This window comes from Gossypium hirsutum, chromosome D13 (genome assembly GCF_007990345.1).
Source record: "Gossypium hirsutum isolate 1008001.06 chromosome D13, Gossypium_hirsutum_v2.1, whole genome shotgun sequence".
Lineage (NCBI taxonomy): Eukaryota > Viridiplantae > Streptophyta > Magnoliopsida > Malvales > Malvaceae > Gossypium > Gossypium hirsutum.
This window is the reverse complement of record NC_053449.1, coordinates 21964179-21984067: the sequence shown is the minus strand read 5'-3', so window position 1 is coordinate 21984067 and position 19889 is coordinate 21964179. Positions and strand designations below refer to the sequence as shown.

Here is a 19889-nt window from a genome sequence, read left to right as displayed (position 1 = left end):
CTATAAGAATTTTGGTTAGCAGATTCGTGATATTCAAATCTGTTTAATAAAAAAAATTGAACTACGAAATATAAGGAAAGAGAGGTTTCAATTGACGAAGGTAGTGCGAACAAAGAAGACCATACAATAATAATTTTAACAACCCAATGATTTAAATAAAAATTTTCGAATAGTTCAATAACTATTTTATAATTTTTGAAGTTAAGTGACCAAAACATAAACTTAATGATAGTTTAATGATCTCAAGTATAATTTACCATAAAAATTTTCAAATTTCAATAGTTTGTGAATATAATTATTCCCCATATCCTTTGTTCTAATAGTCATGGTACCAAAAGAAAAAAATAACACCACATCCTTTATATATATCCTTTACTTGGATTTAATCTCAACTGATCTCATTTCCTCTCTTAATTATTAAAAAAAAAAAGCAGCAGTAATACTACCAATACAACAAATAACGCCTAAAAAAAAACAAAACAAATAAAGGATATTTATCCCAAGAGGCCGAATAAACCGATTAACAGTTAAGAACAGTGCTGATCAATTTCCAAATAATTGACATTGCTAAATCAATTTATATTTATAATTTTTCGAATAAATTAATTTAAATAAATTTTAAAACTGGTGAATATATTGTCACAAATAACATTATCCTTTTCTTTTTTTTTTCTTTTTCCCCTTTTTGGGTTCTTTTGGCCAAATCCTTTATATACCTTTTAATAAGACAATCATCAAGAAGAACTACTACGGAAGATAATTTCTTTTTAGTTCTTTTCTTTTTAACAAATTCAATTCTCTCTAGGCCTAAGAGAATGGAAGAAATCCAAAAGAAAAACGAAAAGAAAAAAAGAAGCTTCAACTTCAATAAATGGCTAACAAGTAAAAGGCGGCATCTCCACAGACCTGATAATATGATATGAAATTGAGAACCGATGCTCTTGCTTTTGATTAAGCAGGAAGAACTAGAAAGGGCTTACAATGTTGCCAAGCTCGCAAAACACATCTTAGAGGCTCAAGTCACAAGAAAAGATCAATTGGCTACGGATTCTAATTCCATGGGCTTGGCTGCCAAGCCTCTCGTAAGACTGAAGTGCCACCAGATGCTGCAGGGGAAGGAGATGATGCAACGAAATTTGTTCCTGACACAGATACGGTGGGAGGATTCCCAGGATGTCCTTGATTTCCAGTAGGAGCAAAACGTGAAGGACTACCTGTGACCCCCATGCTTGTTCGAGATGGGTGGGAAACCTACACACATGACCAATAACTAAATATCTTTAGCAACCAGCCAAACTTCAAGAAACCCACCTTGCCTAAACAGATATTGTACGCTAATCTTAAGTTTACATAGCATACCATTTACTAGGAGAGAAAATAATTCGATTTCAATACAACTCAACGAAGATCAACCAATCAAACAAACATATTTTCTTGAATGTTAACACTAAACATTGGGATCCTTTGGTGGTAATAGATCATATATTATTTCTGTAAAGTAGGAATATAAATAACTGAACAAGTACATCTTGCAGTTGATGCTTATCGTCGTTTTCTATGAGGTCCCACTTTAACAGCTACATAGTGCATCTATTTACACAAAACACAAAAAAGAAAGAAGTATCATAACATGTGCTGTTTCCTTAATTTGAAAGGCAAGGAAAAAGGCTCTAAGCAGGCTTCTTATCTACCAATGTCCAGATGAGGGTGATTAATCTTCAAATTCCCATGCTAAGTAAATGTCAAACATTTCACAGAACAGCAAATCATGGGAGGAAAGGAGCTTGTGGTGATTCATGAGGTATGCAATTGGCAATTTCCTAAATATGACCAAGCAGAAATAGGAGCAAATCATGGGAGGTAAGTTTTAGGGTCAGATCTTAACCAAAAGCACATTCGCAAACAGTTAAGGGATCAAATGCAGGTTCACATAAACTTTAGGTTCCTAGCTCAGACCACCCACTTTGACATTACAACATAACGATGTTGAAAAATAAAATCTATGGATGCTCATGTATTGATGTGTTACTAGAAAAAGAAAAAGGAAGAACAAATTTAGTATATTACCACATTATGTTGAATGTAGGTAGGCCTTCTAAGAGGAGATTCTGAAGATGGAGATGTACTGCTCATCCGAAACACATGACGAGAATGAACATTATGGTTTGAAACATCATCAGCTTCAACTCCATCATTTTCACCAGCAAGATTAGCATCCAAGCCCATCCGAGGAGTGACAAGCCTCGTCATTGACCCTGAGTCATTTGTGGTTTCCACTTGAAGTGGAACGGCTGGACGATTCACTGTACCTTGTGTGCTATTTCTTCTCTTCAACTCTTCCTCTGCATTCAAGATCTATCAAGTGCTACCAATTAATTTCAGGAATTCAATTATTGGAAGACTGGTCTTCAATAGAAAGGCATTACAATTGAGGTTTACCTGCTTTAGTACTTGTACTAAACTATGCTTTTTTGCATTCAAAACCTGTAATTTCTCCTCAACATCCCTTTTCCTTGTTTCTTTTCCATTGAAATCATTTATTTTATCGCTTACCTAGCAATCCACAATAAATCAAGAACATTTCAACAAACAAGAATAGAAGTTTTGCACAAACATAACACGGGAAAAAATCAGACTTGTTAGCACTTTAAAATCAACTAATATTCATCCATTCTCAACAGTTATGGTTACGAATTCACAAGTAAAAATTTCAGGCTAGCAAAACATCAACTAGAAGAAAAAAAAAGTAATCATAATACCTCTAAATTTGTTTTAGCCTCCTCAGGCAGTTTCTCATCCACTTGCAAATTGACATCTTTCTCGGTCTGCTCATCTTCCGACTTCACCAAACAATCTCTACCGTCGGATCCTCCAACTATGTCCACCTTGATCTCCTGGAGAGGTGGTCCAGTTTTCAAACCCTCGGACGGTTCAGGTTCCAGTTTGGCTTTCAATTTCGGCTCAATAGAAGGCCCACAGGACACGGGAGATTGAATTTGATACTTTAAAGCAGAGTTAGAGTTAGGGTTAGAAGAAGAAGAGGAACGGAGACGAGAGAGAGCTCTGTCACGGCGGTGCAAGAGAGATTTGAAGTCTCTGAGAGAGATTTTGGGAGTCGGCATTAGCCAGCGCCGAGATACCTCCGGTGTTCTGTGGAGGTTCCCTCTGTACAAAGAAATCGCCACCATTTTTTTTTAAAGGTTTCCCTCTGTTTTCTGTGTTTTTTCTCACTGTCAACTGATTTTTGTGGCAAAATCGAAAATAAAATTTTTACGGTTATTGATATTATCTCAGGCTTTTCCGTAATAACCGCATTCAACAAACGACTGTTGCACGGCTTGCGAGGGCAAATAAATGTCAAGTTTTGTTTTTGGTAAACTACACCGAATAAATTACTACTATTTTTTTCTCACTAAACTATTCCATTTTCTTTTTTATCACTAGCTATTAAAATAGTAACGGAAGGTAACTTCACAACTTTTAAATTTACTATAATGGCAATTTAACCTATAATATCTATATCTATACTAACTAATTATTATCTAAATTTGCTTATTTAGTTAACAAAACTAGTACAATAGAAGTGCTACATTGTTGTATTTAGTTAACAAAACTAGTACAATAGAAGTGCTACATTGTTGTGGTGGCACTGCAAAACTATGCAAAAGAGAATAATAAATAACACTAAAGATTTGTTTACACAATTCGGTTTTCTTATTGTTAAGTATGACTCTTATTTCAGTCAAATTTAAAAAATAATATTCCAGTTAAACTTTGTTTATTTGTTTCAATCAAACTCTTTTACAACCTTAGAAAATACACTCATTAGAGATTAAAACTCATAACACTTTTAGAAAATTTTGTATTTACATTTTGAGGGTTTTTTGTTTTTTCAGATTTCGGGGTTTAGTTTTTTTATCTCCATCTTTATACTCGACATTCTTTTGTCATTATAGTAAAATTATATTTTCCCGTGGTTTTTCATCCTCTTTGGAGAGATTTTTCCATGTTAAATTTGTGTGTTCAATTTCTCAATCTCTTCTGCTATTTTTACTTGTTTGTTGCTTAATCGGGTCGATCCCCAACAAGTGGTATCAGAGCTAGTTCAATTTTCGTAGATCAGCTTATTTAGAGATGACAACAACAAGGTTTGACATTGAGAAGTTCGATGGTGTCACAAATTTCAATCTGTGGCAAGTTCAGATGATGACAATTTTAGTTCAGACTGGCTAGAAAAGGTCGTTATTGAGAAAAAACCCTAGAATCTAGATCAGTCAGAATGGGAAAAGCTTGATGAAAAGGCCTTGTTTTCAATCTAGTTATACCTCACAAATAGGGTATTGCAGGAGGTATTGATGGAGAAAACCTCATCCGCCTTGTGAAAAAGGTTAGAAACTCTTTATGCGACTAAGTCTCTGGCTAACCGTTTAGTGTTGAAACAACATCTATTTACGTTCCGCATGAATGAAAGTGAGCTTCTTAGAGATCACACCAGTTAATTCATTACCCTTTTAAATGAGTTAAATAATGTTGAGGTTCAGATTGACGATGAAGATTCGGCTATGCTATTATTGTGTTCTTTACCCCCTTCATACCAATCTTTCAAGGAGACCCTAATTTATGACAAAGACAATCTCTCGTTCGAGGATGTGAAGGGTCATTTGTTAAGTACAGAAAAACTCGAAAATAAGTTTGGTTCGGATAGCAAGGTAGATAGGCAAGCTTCCATTTTGGTAGCATCAAAGAAGCGAGACAAAAGGTGTCGCTATTGTAAGAAGTTAGGTCATGTCAAAGCAGATTGTTATAAACTGCGAAATAAAAGGGTTGTTGAGAGTAACGAGGAAGATGTAGCTGGTGCTAATTTGCCCACGAAAGCGATGATGATTTCTTTTTAGTGTCAACGAACGAAAGCTCCGAGCTTACGTCTGAGTGGATCCTAGATTCGGGATATTCTTTCCATATGTGTCCTAATAGGGAATGATTCTCTATATACAATTCGGTTGAAGGTGGAGTTGTGTTCATGGGAAACGACTCATCCAATAAGGTAATTGGTATTAGTACTATTAAAATTAGGATGCACGATGGGATGATTAGTGTAACAACCTATTTTTTAGTGATGTCGAAAATAGTAGTTTTGGGGCCACAAATCTAACAAGTAAGTTCGTAAATATTATTATTTAATATTTAAGAGTCAAATATGGTATTAAAATGATTTTTGATATGGTAATTTATGTTATACGAATAAATAATTAGGTTTACGTGGTAAGACCCGAAAGTCAAGTGATTTAAAAAAATGAGGTATTGGGACCTCATTTCTATAAATTGAGCTGTAAATATTTTATTAAATATTTATGGAGTGTTATTAAGGTTGTATTAAAGTTTCGTTAAGAAATTTTGACATTTAAATGGTTAATTAAGTAAAAAGGACTAAATCGTACAAAAGCTAAAAGTTGAGTTCTATTAGCTAAAGGGGTCCAATAGCTTTGAAATCTTAAACTAAAGGATCTGAATGGTAAATACACTATTTAAAGGGTTATTGGATATTTATGGGTAAGGTATTAATGAAATTTTGATGATTTTTTAAGGGTAAAATGGTAAATGATCAATTCATTTTAAATTAAATAAAAACAAATTTGGTTTCATCTTTTCTAACCATCTTTTCCACCAAAATTTGAAGGAAATAATGGCTACTTTAGGGTTCCAAGCTTCGGTCTTGCTATGGTTAATGCATGTAAGTCCATTTTTCATTTATTTTTTTGTAATTTTTATGTTTTTGAGATTGTTGCAATTAGACCCAACTAACATGTACCTCTATTTTCAAAATTATTAAATGTTTTAGAATGTGTCATGGATGAATTTGAGGTGTTTGTGAAAGTTTATGATAGATTGTTAAGCTTTGTTGTTAAATAGGCATATTTTATTAAGTAATTTTTGATGATTTTAAGGTATAAGGACTTATTTATGAAAATGGTAAAATTAAAGGAAAATATTAAAAATGGATGATAAATATGGGCTGTTATAAAAATAGATAAAAATTAGTTTGCATGAATTTATTTAGAAATGATGAGATTTCAAGTTTCGAGTTTAGGGAGTAAATTGCAAAAAGAGTAAAATATTGGGGGTAATTTTGTAAAAATGTCAAAAAAGACTTAAATGCATAAAATGAATTGATTATTCTGTTAGAATTAGTGAATTGAATAAAATTATTATAATAGATCAAGAATGAGTGGGAAATCGAGGAGAAGAGAAAATTACCAAATAGCCCCTGAACTTAGTAATTGCTGCAATTTAGCCAGGTAAGTTCGTATGAACTGTAATCATTTAATTGTTGTTTAAATTGGATATTTATTATGTTGGTTGATGTAAATGAATCAAAATATACACGTATCAATGCTACGACGAATTGACGAATATTAAATCTCGGTTGAACCTTAGGAATTCTTAGGATACAAATGACATGTCATTAAGGATTTCATGTTTCGGGTGCTAGTCTTGAATGTCCTACCGATGGATGAGGTCCTGCATTTGTTGCAGATTCTCTACAGCTCGTGTGAGCAGCATCATGTAGCTTACATTCCGACCCACAGCTCATGTAAGCAGGCCCATTTCACAGCTCGTATGAGCAATGATGTAAATGAAAGATTATGGTTATATGTAAAGGCACACTATGTGTGAGCTTTCCTGAGTATCCGATGTAATTCTAGATGGTTCAACGGGTAAGAAAAGGGAATGAAATGGTAAATTCACAGTTGAGATGTAACATGATGTTATAAAAATATTGATGAATTAAATGATGTACTTATATATGGGAAATCTACTTATGCTATGGATGAACTCATTTATTATAACACCCCTAACCCGTATTTGTCGCCAAAATAGGGTTACGAAGCATTACCGGAGTTTTCAAATCAAATAGACATAAATTTCCAACTTTTCAAATCATATCAACAAACACATTAAAACCAATTCAGAACTTACATATTGTCCCTTAATCGAGACATAGAGGCCCAAATTGCGCTTTAGAAATAAGTCGGGACTAAATCAAAAACTCAAAGAATTTTTCAAAAAACAATGAAAATATTCAACACTGTATGGGTACACGGTCGTGTGGGCATTCGAAGTAGGGACACACGACTATGTCCCAGCCCGTGTCCATGCCTGTGTAACTCACTGACTTGGGTCACATGGCCAAGCCACACGCCCATGTGCCAAGCTGTGTACCCTTCGAAATAACCCACACGTTCGTGTGTCAGGCCGTGTAACAGCCTGACTTGCAAGCCTTTGAAAGCTACAAGGGACACACGACCGTGTGTTACACACGACTGAGACACACATACCCGTGTCTCTGCCTGTATGGACTAAAATAGGCCATTTTACAAGCCATTTTTCTCATCCAAACTAGTATGTACCTAAAATCAAAATGCACATATGCACCAGCCTTAATAAGGCACCAAAATCAAGCATAATCAAATCATATACATTTGGTATAACATCATACAACCAATATTCCCTTAGGCACCTCAAATGACAATATATAAACATGTTCAACCATGTATTCAATTTGGCCAAAATGACTAGTTACTTTCAACTAAACTTGCATTAATTCAAACCATTGAATTAACTTACCATAGCCTATCACATGTACAAAATATGCCATTCATTCACTAACATCAATAGACATATATATACCTTTCTTAACAAGTTACCAAACCACATCAAGTTACAAGACTTATACAATATGCAAATTAATCTATCACAATTCAAACATATTAAGGCAAACATCGACCATAATAAGGTTAATTTTTACATACCATAAATTAAGCTCATATCAACATCAAAATGCTAAATCACAAGCCAAATTAAATGGCTATTCCAACCACCAAAACATAGGGACAACATTAGCCAAGATACCTATACAAGCCATTACAACTAAAATTAAACATCCGAAAGTACCGAAAGAGCTGATAAATAGTGTGATAGATCTCTAACAACTTTCCAACCCGAGCGAGCTTCCGACAACTACAAACATAGAAAAATGAACACAAAGTACGCATGACATGCTTCGTAAGTTCGTAACAAATATAGTCTAAATTTGTCAATACATTAAACAACCACAATGCATGTATATCCCAAATCAACATGAGCACAACTAATTCGAAAACTCATATATATACATTCTTACTTTTAATTTCCACAAAGGTACACATTACCTACCTTTAATCATATTAATGTAAACTTACATTAAAATCTATTATCGAAACTCATACAAGGTAATAATACGATGGTTGACACATCCCTTTTCGTAATTTGATAACTGAAGTTATCCCTTTTCATAGTTCTACAACCGAAGTTATCCCTTTTCATAATTTGATAGTCGTCACCATCCCTTTTCATAGTTTGATGGTGTCACCATTCCTTTTTATAATTTGATAGCCGAAGCTATCTCTTTTCATAGATTGATAGCCAAAGCCATCCCTTTTTATAGATTGATAGCCGAAGCCATCCCTTTTCATAGTTCGATGGTCATCACCATCCCTTTTCATAATCGATAGCCGAAGCTATTCCTTTTTATTCGTCGATGATCACTATTACGCCGTTGGATTTTTTCGTCAACACTTAATTTAATATTATACAATAACAATATTCAACTCATAAAATAAAAACGAAACTTAGACGTACGAACTTACCTCAACGATAAACATAGAAAAATGAAGTTGACTAATCTGAAGCTTTTTCTTTGCCTCGATCTAATGGTTTATCTTGATCTAAATGAATAAATTCAACTCAATTAAATAATCATTCTAATCAATTTAACTCAAATTCATATTTTAGCAAAATTACAATTTTACCCCTATACTTTTGATTTCTTTACAAATTAGTCCTTAGGCTCGTAAAATGAAGTTCATTCAATTTTATCCCTACCCAAGCTATCCGAGTATCATACAAGCTTATAGCAGCCCACACATTTCATTAATTCACAAATTACACCATGAATATTTCACATTTTTTAATTTAACCCCTAATTGACAAATTCATCAAAAATCACTTAACAAAAGTTGTTTATCTAACAAAAAGAATTTATTTTCTACCATAAAACTTCACAAAAAACATGAATTCACTCATGGTAAAACTTTAATATTTTAACAGTTTTGTAAATTAGTCCCTGGGTTAGCTAGATTAAGCTATAACGACTCCAAAAATATAGAAATCATTAAAAACGGGACGAAAATCATACCATGCAAGCTTTAGAAGGTTGGCCGAATATGCAATCTTCTCTAATGGCTTTTTCCTCTTAAAATTTTGGTGGATGATGCATTAGAGAAGATGATACCATCTTTTCTTATTTTTTGTTTTAATTTATTTATGAAATTACTAAAGTAACCTTTACCATTTACTTTAAAAATCATTAAAAGATGTCCATAAGAGTCCACTTAATAAAAAATGGTTTATTTACAACATAAACCCTCTAACCATTTAATTTCATAGATATTAAATCCCTTTAGCTTCTAGAACTCAGATTTTGCACCTTTTGCAATTTAGTCCTTTTTATCGAATTAAGCATGCCAACGATAAAATTTCCTAACAAAATTTTTATACAATACTACTAACATACTGTAGACATTAAAATAATAAATAAATATTCTCACATTAGATTTGTGGTCCCGAAACCACTGTTCTAATTTTACTGAAAATGAGTTGTTACATTTATATTATGGACAAGTGTACTAACTTGTGATTTGATGATTTTTTTAGGCTTATACAAAGCATTTGGAAACGGTAAGTAATCAAACGGAATGAAACATGATCGTATGGTAACGATGATAAATTAAAATGTTATGTTTATATATATGGTTGGTTTCATAAGCATTATGAACAAGTATGTTAATTTGTGAGCTTGATGGTGCTATATAGGTTTTATAAATCTTATGGCATTGGTAAATGTTTATAATTATTCTATAAAGTTCATTATTGAAATGGTATGTTATGTTTAAAGTTTATACGAGCTTACTAAGCATTCATTGCTTACATAGTTATTTTTCCTTTGCCTTACAGATTATCGGCAGCTTAATTGGTTGGAAGTTTGTCAGATCTATCACATTATCCAGTGGAGAATTCGGTAGTTGTTGAGTAATTTGGCTAAGGTTTATAATGACATGTATAGGGTGTTTTGTAATGGTATTATGGTGCAAGTGTTCATGTTGTTTTGGTATGTATAAGCTTTGGAAAGCTTTGTTAGTTTGGTACACCTTGAAGCCTTTCCAAGTTATGTGATTTTGGTTACTTTAAAGTACTTGTTGGTATGTATATCTTGGCATGTTGATGATGGTTTGAAAATTGATACTTGTGACATGTTTTAGTTCATATTTGAGTTAGGCTAGTATGTAAGGAAAATGGAAATATTAACATGTATAGGATGTTATGTAATAGTAATGTGGATGTTTATGTTATGAAATGTATGGTGGTTTGGTAATTTGAAATGTCTTACCAAGTATGTCATTTTGGTCACTTATAAATGCATGAATATAAGGTTCATTTGATAAGTTTGTAATAGCTTGTTAATGGTATTTTATGGTATGATTTGTATGATTTGGAAATGGCTAAATGAGGTATGTTTTAATACCTAAATGATTTAGAATTGTATGCATGGAATTAGGCATATGGAAATGTTTAGGTAGGTGATATTTGTATGTGTTTGAGGTGCCTTGAATGACATATTGGTTAGTTGTATTAGGATTTTGGAATGACATTTTGGTGTATGTTTTGGCAATGTTTAGGTTCCCTTGAAGTATGCTTAAATGGGTTCAAAGATCATGTATGATATGGACCTGGAATGGTTTGATTTTAGGTAAATTTGGAACCACACGGCCTGAGACACCGGCGTGTGTCTCAGCCGTGTGAGACACACGGCTTGGCGACACGGCTGTGTGTCATCTGGTGATTTCCCTAGGTTGCAAGTTAATGAGTTATACAAGTGTGTGGGGTAATTTCAAGAGTTACACGGCCTGGCACACGGGCGTGTGACACAACCATGTGACCCTACTTAGAGAGTTAGACAGGTGAGGACACGGGATGGGACACGCCGTGTGTCCTTAGTTTAAAGGTTACACAGCCTGAGACACGGGCGTGTATCTCAGCCGTGTGAGGTATATGGCCTGGCCACACGGCCATATGACCCTTGTTTCCTAGTTTTTTGCAACTTTTTCCTAAACTTTTTGATTTGTTTCAAATTGGTCTCGAATTGCTTCTATGCTATTCTTAGGGTTTCGAGGGCTCGATTTAGGGATAATGTGCATGTATATGAATGGTTTATGATGTGATTGAATTATTGAATGATATAATGTTAAAATGTTTTTGAATGTACAGTAATGCTCCGTAACCCTAATCTGACGATATAGACGGGTTAGAGGTGTTACAATTAGGACACTTTCAGATGTCAGGTGTGTACCTGATTTATGAAAGAATCTCATCTTCTTGAGTATTCTAGACTCAAAAGGTTGTAGAATACATCGAGTTAGAAGGCATTAAGGTGTCTCGTAGGGCTCTCATTGTGTTAAAAGGTAAAAGAACCAGTAGTCTTTATATTCTGGAAGGTTCTACAGTGACTGGTGAAATCAGACGTCCCTCGTCCATTGCAGAGTCGAGTCAACTGATTTGGAGTGGAGGTAACTTATTTATAGGAGGGAAAAAGGTATGATCATTTCGTTTAAGAGATGTTCTCTTTTGGACGCAAGTTTTGAAAAGTTAGGGCATTGTGTTCGTGAAAATCTGACCTGGGTTAGTTTTGATTTGGCAATGTACAAGTCAAAGGCAAGAAGTCTTCTAGTTTCTAAGCACAGATTCGACACAGTTAATTCCCTACATAGTTCAAGATAGACCCATGGCAGGCTTTGGCAAAGATGCGTTGTAGAAATATGAGTCAAGGTTGAGATTTGTTGAATATGACTCCTATTTCTGTCAAATTTGAGAAATAATCTTCTAATTAAACTCTATTTATTTGTTTCAATCAAATTCTTATTAGTCGAGATTATTTTTTAATTATTTGACCTATGAATTTAGCTTATAAATAAGCTTTTTTACAACCTTAGAAAATACACCCATTAGAGATTAGAATTCATAACACTTTTGGAAAAATTTGTGTTTATGTTTTGAGGGTTCTTTGTTTTTTTGGGTTCCGCGGTTTAGTTTTTTATCTCTATCTTTGTACTCTTCATTCTTTTGTCATTATAGTAAATTATCTTTGCCCGTGTTTTTTTGTCCTTTTTAGAGAGGTTTTTTCCACATTAAATTTGTGTGTTCAATTTCTTAATTTCTTATGATATTTTTACTTGTTTGTTGCTTAATGGTCAATCCCTAACACCTATGTCTATGAAGCCTAGATCAATGAGAAATTACATTATCATTAGTCAACAATACAAGTGATCACATTCTATCACTCTTTAAGTATAGAGACATCACCATTGTACCTAATGGTTAAAACTTTCACCTCTAAATCCTCCCCCTGAGAACTTGGACAATAAACACTCTCAACAATGTTTATAATACAACCTTTGCACTCTCTTACAAAAACAGTTCCTCAATGAACATATTTAAGAGCTCTCAATAAGCTGTCTTACAAAACTTAGACAAGTCTTGCAACATATATTCAATTCGGCTTACCAACATAGAATCTAAGTGAATACAAAGTAACTCCTTGAAAATAACTTTTACAATCATAATAAGCAAAGTGCAATCAATTGAAGAGTTTATTTCCAAAATAGCTACACAGTCTTCATTGACACTCCATGTTTCAAGGGATTATTTGTGATATGGAAAAGAGAGGAACATGATTGTAAGTTTGTTCAAGTCGCGCATTTGGCTTAGGGATCTAAAAGAATGAAGGAAAAAATTAGAATTTGACAAAACTTTAAATGTAAAAAAATCCAAGTCAAATCTAAAAATAAAAAAGGGCAGTAATTAAAACAAGTTATAAAAGATAGAAAAAGAACAAGGAATCCAAATTAAAGATTAGAAACAATTAAACCATAATAGAACAGAATAACAAAGAAACGAACGAAGATAGATGGAAAGTTGCGTGCAGAAGTCCTAAGGAGCCTTGGAAACCAGATGAACCCACAACCTCCTTCAAACGACTCAAATTCCTCTCCAAGAAAGAAAACTTAACAAGAAAAAGCTTGAAGATGATGTCCACAACTTGAAAAGATTGTTAAAACTCGTCTAATAGAAAACTTAAGAGAAATTCTTGAAAAGAAACCTCAAAGAGAATTTTATTAACTCAAAAAAAGAAATTTTTGAATGAATATGATTCAATTGTGTACAATGAAGAGGGCTTTATATTGGTGACCATAGCCAAATGTGCGGATATTTGGAAACATAATATTACAGCAAAAGATATGGAAAGGAAACAGAGGTGTCCTCAAGTACACGGGTCAAATTGTAATATAGTAAAGAATGTTACAACAAAACACTCCAAGAAGTATTATGCGAATAGTACCCAAGGGAGATTGAATTAAACTTAAATTAATTTTCTGCACTAACAGGGCTAAATAATACTAATCTAAAATTATATTAAGAACAACCAAATTAAAAGTGATTAACAAAATAATATAAATCATATAAAATTAAGGCAACCAATTAACAATCGAAATTATATCGAATTAAACAGATATAAGATTAACTCACTTCAGTCCTCCTAATTAACTTCAGAACTCGGGATTTGTCAAGTTAGCTATTAATTAACTAGTTATTACATTTCGTCTTCTAACTAATTAACTAATTAACCAACACACGCTTACTTGTTGACCTCACTTTCTTGACCGAGGTAAATTATGATTTACTCGGTAAATGTAACAACCTGTTTTTTAGTGGTGAAGGAACAGTGATTTTGGGACAAAAATTTTCCATCGTGTTGGCCCGTAAATATTATTTATAGAATATTAACGGATTCATTAGAGTCGTGTTAAAATTTGGTCAAGAAATTATAATGTTTAATTAGCTAATTAAAGAAAAAAGGACTAAATTGTAAAAGGTACAAAACTTGTTAATTATTTCATTTGGATGATTTAATAGCTTAACTAATAAATGTAGGAGGACCAATAAGGAAATTAGACCTTATTAGTAAATAGGAGACGATAATGGTTAAAAATTAAAGGAAAATTAAAAGAAAATATGGTTTAATGGCAATTTTGTAATTAATTCAAAATTAATAAAACAAATTAAATCAAAAGGCATTTTTTTTCTTCATTTTCTCTTCTTCTTGGCTGAAAACCACCATTGGAGACCTAGGGAGATTTTCTCATCTCTTGGCTTTGCATGGTATGGAAATTGACCCGTTTTCTAGTAATTTTTTATGTTTTTGAGATCGTTGCAACTAGGTCTAGTTAGCCCGTACCTTCGTTTTTGAATTTGTTAAAAATTTTAGAAGTTTTAATTGATGAATCTTGAATGTTTTTTTTTTATGATAACTATGTGTTTGAAGCTTTGATTGTGGTATTTGGTTGTTTTGTGAAGTGATTTTTGTTAGATTTTGATTTAAGGATTAAATTGTTAAAATGTCAAAATTTCAAGGTTTAATGGTGAATTTGATGTTTAATAGGGACTGTTTAATGGCCAAGAATGTTCATATATAATTTTATTCCTAGAAAATGGACAATTTGATGATTTTTGGGTTAAGGGACTAAATTGCAAATGTTATAAAAGTTAGGGGCAATTGTGTAATTTCAAAAAATAAAAGGGTATAAAATGTAAAGCAAATTGGAATATGAAATGTAAGCTAATAATTTGGAATTTTATATTTTAGATCAAGACCCTGTTGATTTACGTGGAAAAGGGAAAATTACCGAATAGTCCCTGAACTTATACAACTATTACAACTTAGTCCAAGTAAGTTCATATAGTTTATAATCTAATATCTATATGGATAAATTTAACTCCATTTAACATATAATTCATTCAATTCAATCCAAAAGATATTTTTGGAAAAATTACCATTTTTCCCTTATACTTTTAATTTATTTTCAATTTAGTCCCTATCTCATAAAAATGGAAATTTATACAATTTCATCACAACCCACTATGGCCAAATATCAAATAGGTCCTTAGCATGCACTATACTTCAATTATTTCACAAATTCACCATGTAATATTTCCTATTCTTCAATTTAATCCTTATTTGACATTTTTACCAAAAATCACTTAACAAAAGTTGTTTATCTATCAACAACTATCCATTTTCTTCCAAGAAAATATCACAAAAACCAACATACATTCATGATGAAACCCTAAACTTTTAAAATTTTTGCAAATTAGTCCTTGGGCTAGCTAGATTAAGCTACAACGACTCTAAAAATATAAAAATTATTAAAAATGGAATGAAAATACACTTACATGCAAATGAGGGAGATGGTCGATTGTTTGAATGCATAACAATGGTGTTTTCTTAGGTTGTAAATCGGCTAAGGAAGAAAAACATTGATGATAGCCTTTGTTTTATCATTTTACTAACTTTAATTATTAATTTACTTAAATAACCTTTAATTAAACCTTTAAAAATCACTTAAATTATGTCCATATTTGTCCAATAATAATAATAATGGTGTAACTACCATTTAAGGCCGCTCATATTCAAAATTCATGGCAATTTGACATATTTTACTTATAAAACTCTAATTTTACACTTTATGCAATTTAGTCCTTTTTATTGAATTAAGCATGCGAACGATAAAATTTCTTAACAAAAATTTTATACGGTATTACTATCATACTGTAGGAAATAAAATAATAATAAAATAAAGTTTTCAACTTCAGATTTCTGGTCTTGAAACCACTGTTTTGATTTCACTAAAAATGGGCTGTTACACTGATCCATTGGGTCAGAGTGTGATAGTTAACCTAGTCTATTGTAAATGTCCACTGAAAATTAAAGGCTGTGAATTCCCTGCTAATTTGATGTTATTACCCTTTCGAGAATTTAATGTTATTCTAGGTATGGATTGGTTATCACTACATGATGTTGTGGTAAACTGTAGACAGAAACGAATTGATTTGAAATGCTAGATAGGGGAAATGATTTTAGTTGAATCTGACACAACGAATAGTTTTGCTAGAATTATTTCAGCTATGTTCACACATAGATTGGTACGTAAAGGAAATAAGGCATTTTTAGCATACATAGTTGATACCAGAGATTCAAAATTGAAGTTACATCAGCTACCAGTTGTTAATGAGTTTATTAATGTATTTCCTAAAGACTTATTGGGTTTTCCTCTTAACCGTGAATTTAAGTTTGTGATTGATCTGGTTCCTGGAATTGCACCGATATCGATATCACCGTATCATATGGCACCAGCTGAGTTAAAAGAGTTGAAAGTACAGTTGCAAGAATTGTTAGACAGAGGGTTTATTCGACCAAGCGTACATCTCTGAGGTGCACCTGTGTTGTTTGTGAAAAAGAAAGACGGCTTCTTAAGATTATGTATAGACTACAAATAATTGAATAAAGTCACAATAAAGAATAAGTACCCCTTGCCACGTATTGATGATTTGTTTAACCAATTAAAAGGTGTCATACTGTTCTTGAAGATAGATATCAGCAGATTCAGGTATTATCAGTTGTGAGTTAAAGAACGTGATATGTCAAACATTGCTTTTAGAACTCGTTACGGTCACTATGAGTTTCTGGTGATGCCATTTGGATTAACAAATGCTCCTGCTACTTTTATGGATTTAATGAATCTAGTTTTTTAGCCTTATTTGGATAGATTTGTGGTTGTTTTCATTGATGATATATTGATTTATTCCAAGATAGAATCTGAACATGCTCAACACTTGAGAATTGTATTATAGACTTTGCGAAAAAAATAGTTGTATGCAAAGTTCAGAAAATGTGAATTCTGGCTTTGTGAGGTTGGATGTTTGGGGCATATAGTATCAGCTGATGGGATTCGAGTTGATCTGAGTAAAGTTTCTGCGGTAATGAATTGGAAAACTCTGAAAAATGTTTCTAAAGTGTGAAGTTTTTTGGGTTTAGCAAGTTACTACCGTCGTTTTGTTAAAAACTTCTCGATCATTGCTTCACTGATGATGGGTTACTATAGAAAAACCTCAAAATTTTTTGGTCTGATAAGTGTCAACAGAGTTTTGATTAGCTAAAAAACATGTTAACAGAAGCTTTAGTATTGATTTAGCTTGAGTATTTAATGACCCAGAAAGAACTGAATCTGAGATAGCGACATTGGTTAGAGCTACTGAAAGATTATGATCTGGTTATTAATTATCATCCAAGAAAGGCTAATGTGGTTGAGGATGCACTTAGTTGAAAATCATCATTGTTTGCACTTTTAGTGTTGAACGCTCATTTAGCTTTAAATGGCGATGGTTCTGTATTGGCAAAGTTGAGGACTAAACCCTTGTTTCTACAACAAATTCAAGAATTATAAAATGACGATCTGAAGTTGATAATGAAATGAAACTTGATTCAGGATAATTTGACAACTGAATACAGTATTAGTGATTATGGTACATTGCATTACCGTGATAGAATTTTTGTTCCAAATAATCTAGATTTGAAATTGATATTCTATCAGAGGCTCATAGTAGTATGTATTCCATTCATCCTGGTATCACGATATGATTTGAAATAAATGTACTGGGGGCTGGGTATGAAACATGAGATTTGTGAGTTCGTAGCTAAATTTTTGATTTGTCAGCAAGTAAAAACGGAACATCAGGTACTGTTGGGATTATTACAACCTGTTATGATTCCTGAGTGTAAGTGGGAGTGAGTCACGATGGATTTCATATTTGGTTTGCTTATAACTCTGAGAAAGAAATATTCGATTTGGGTGATTGTTGACAGATTGACTATATCAGCACACTTTATTCTAGTTAGAAAGAATTATTCACTTGAAAGATTAGCAGAATTATATGTGTCAAAGGTTGTAAGATTACACAGAGTTTTGATAGCTATTATTTTTTATTGTGATCCGAGGTTTACGTCGAGATTTTAGAGTAAAATTCACGAGGCTTTGGGCACTAAACTCAACTTCAATACCACGTTTCATCCTTAGATGAACAGACAATCAAAACGAGTAATACAGATTCTGGAAGATATGCTACGATGTTGTATACTTAAGTTTGAAGGTAGCTGGGGAAAATATTTACCATTAGCTAAATTCGCTTATAATAACAGTTATCAGTCTAGTATCAAAATGGCACTGTTTGAAGCTTTATACAGAAAAAAATGTAAAACACAGTTGTATTGGTCTGAATTGAGTGAACCCAAAATGGTAGGAATTGATTTGATTCGAGAAACTGAAGACAAGGTTCAAATTATTCGTGATTGTTTGAAAGCTACATCTGATAGTTAGAAATCGTACGCATACTTAAAAAGAAAAGATATAGAGTTTGTTGTTGTCAATCGTGTATTTTTTAAAGTTTCTCCATGGAAAAAAGTACTATGATTTGGCAGGAAATGGAAGTTGAGTCTGAGATTTATCGGACCGTATGAGATTACTGAAAGAATCGGTCCTATAGCTTATATATTAGTGATACGGTCACGCCCTGTGAACGATCTTGGTCAAGTTTTCCAAGCGAGTGTTGCAATTGTTTTCTAGCTGTTCAACTCGATCCTAGTTTATTGAGCTTGAATCAACCCGTGTTTCAGTTCCTTGAGCTCAATTCAGCTCAATTTTAGCTCATTGAGCTCGATACTATTATTATTATTTTTAGTTTATGCATTCATTTAGCTGCTGGAATAAATTAATGAGTTAGTTACATTAGTTAGTTCAGCTTAAATAATTGTTAAGTATTTAATTTGTTTAAATAGAGTCCATTAAGCTGGTGGCTGATCAATTTCATCCCTTCACACTTGGAGGCTATTGGAGTTCATCAATTCACACTATTTAGGTTGTTCGTGCTCCAAAACTCCTATTAAAATGCTGCTGCACGTTCAACTTCTCAAAGTAGAATTAAAGGAGCTCATTTAAGCACTTGGTTGAACATAGACATGGCTAACCAACTCTTAGCTCTTCCAAATACATTCAGCTGACTTTCCTTTATCTAGAAGTTGTCCAATGGTGTTCTAAAGAGCTGAATATAGACATGGAATTTATTTAGATTTATTCTAGCATTTTCCAGCGCATTAAAGCTGCACACAAGTGTCTATTTAGTTTTTATTGACCATTCGGCTAGCTTAGGCTTATCACTATAAATACTTTATAATCAGTTTGCTTTAGGGACTTTTTCCATTTTATTGAATGAACTACTGTTCTTGTGAGGTTTCTTCCTCTCTATTTTCGTATGAGTCTCAAGTGACTTATCTAGCGTGCTAGTGGCGTCAACCCGAACTCTTTCTGAACTTATCACCAACCCTAATATGGCATTCATCCATCTAAATATGCCTTCAGTTCCTACTCTGCTAAGTAACAGGTCGAGGTCCATCAACCTATTTCCATCTTTCACCTCAAGCCATATAAGTCCCAGGGCGATACTAGCTATAGTATCGAATTGTTCTTGACGCTTAAGTTCAAATTCCGTTTTCCACCTTCTATCTTAACTTTCTTTTCATATTTGTTAAACCAAACCCATCCATCTATCACCCAAATTTTAATCCCTTTGTTAGTCAACTTATTCCATCCATCTTTTGGCCTTTTTGAACCTATTTCATCCTATTCCTCATACTTAGCCAAAATACACCTTTCTCTCACCACCGAACGATACTTCCTCGATGACAATCAGGTAATTAGATCGACTCGACAAACAACACTGGGCCAGATCGCATCAATTAGCTTTGCTTTCTGAACTTAAGAAAATTCACAATGTGTTCCATGTTTCAATACTGAGACGGTACAAATCTAATCCTTCACATGTGATTCCTTATAGTGAGATTGAAT

At 33.0% G+C, this 19889-nt stretch overlaps 1 protein-coding gene across 1 annotated transcript; it reads right to left on the bottom strand.

Annotated features, from left to right (window-relative positions):
- Positions 1 to 752: 752 nt before the first annotated feature.
- Positions 753 to 3348, bottom strand: LOC107918369 (uncharacterized). The gene is made up of 4 exons (XM_016847911.2): positions 2760 to 3348; positions 2440 to 2553; positions 2068 to 2355; positions 753 to 1251 (listed from the first exon to the last, which is right to left on the bottom strand). The coding sequence occupies exons 1-4, from the start codon at positions 3186 to 3188 to the stop codon at positions 1051 to 1053; spliced, it is 1032 nt and encodes a 343-aa protein (XP_016703400.2). The 5' UTR covers positions 3189 to 3348; the 3' UTR covers positions 753 to 1050.
- Positions 3349 to 19889: the final 16541 nt, after the last annotated feature.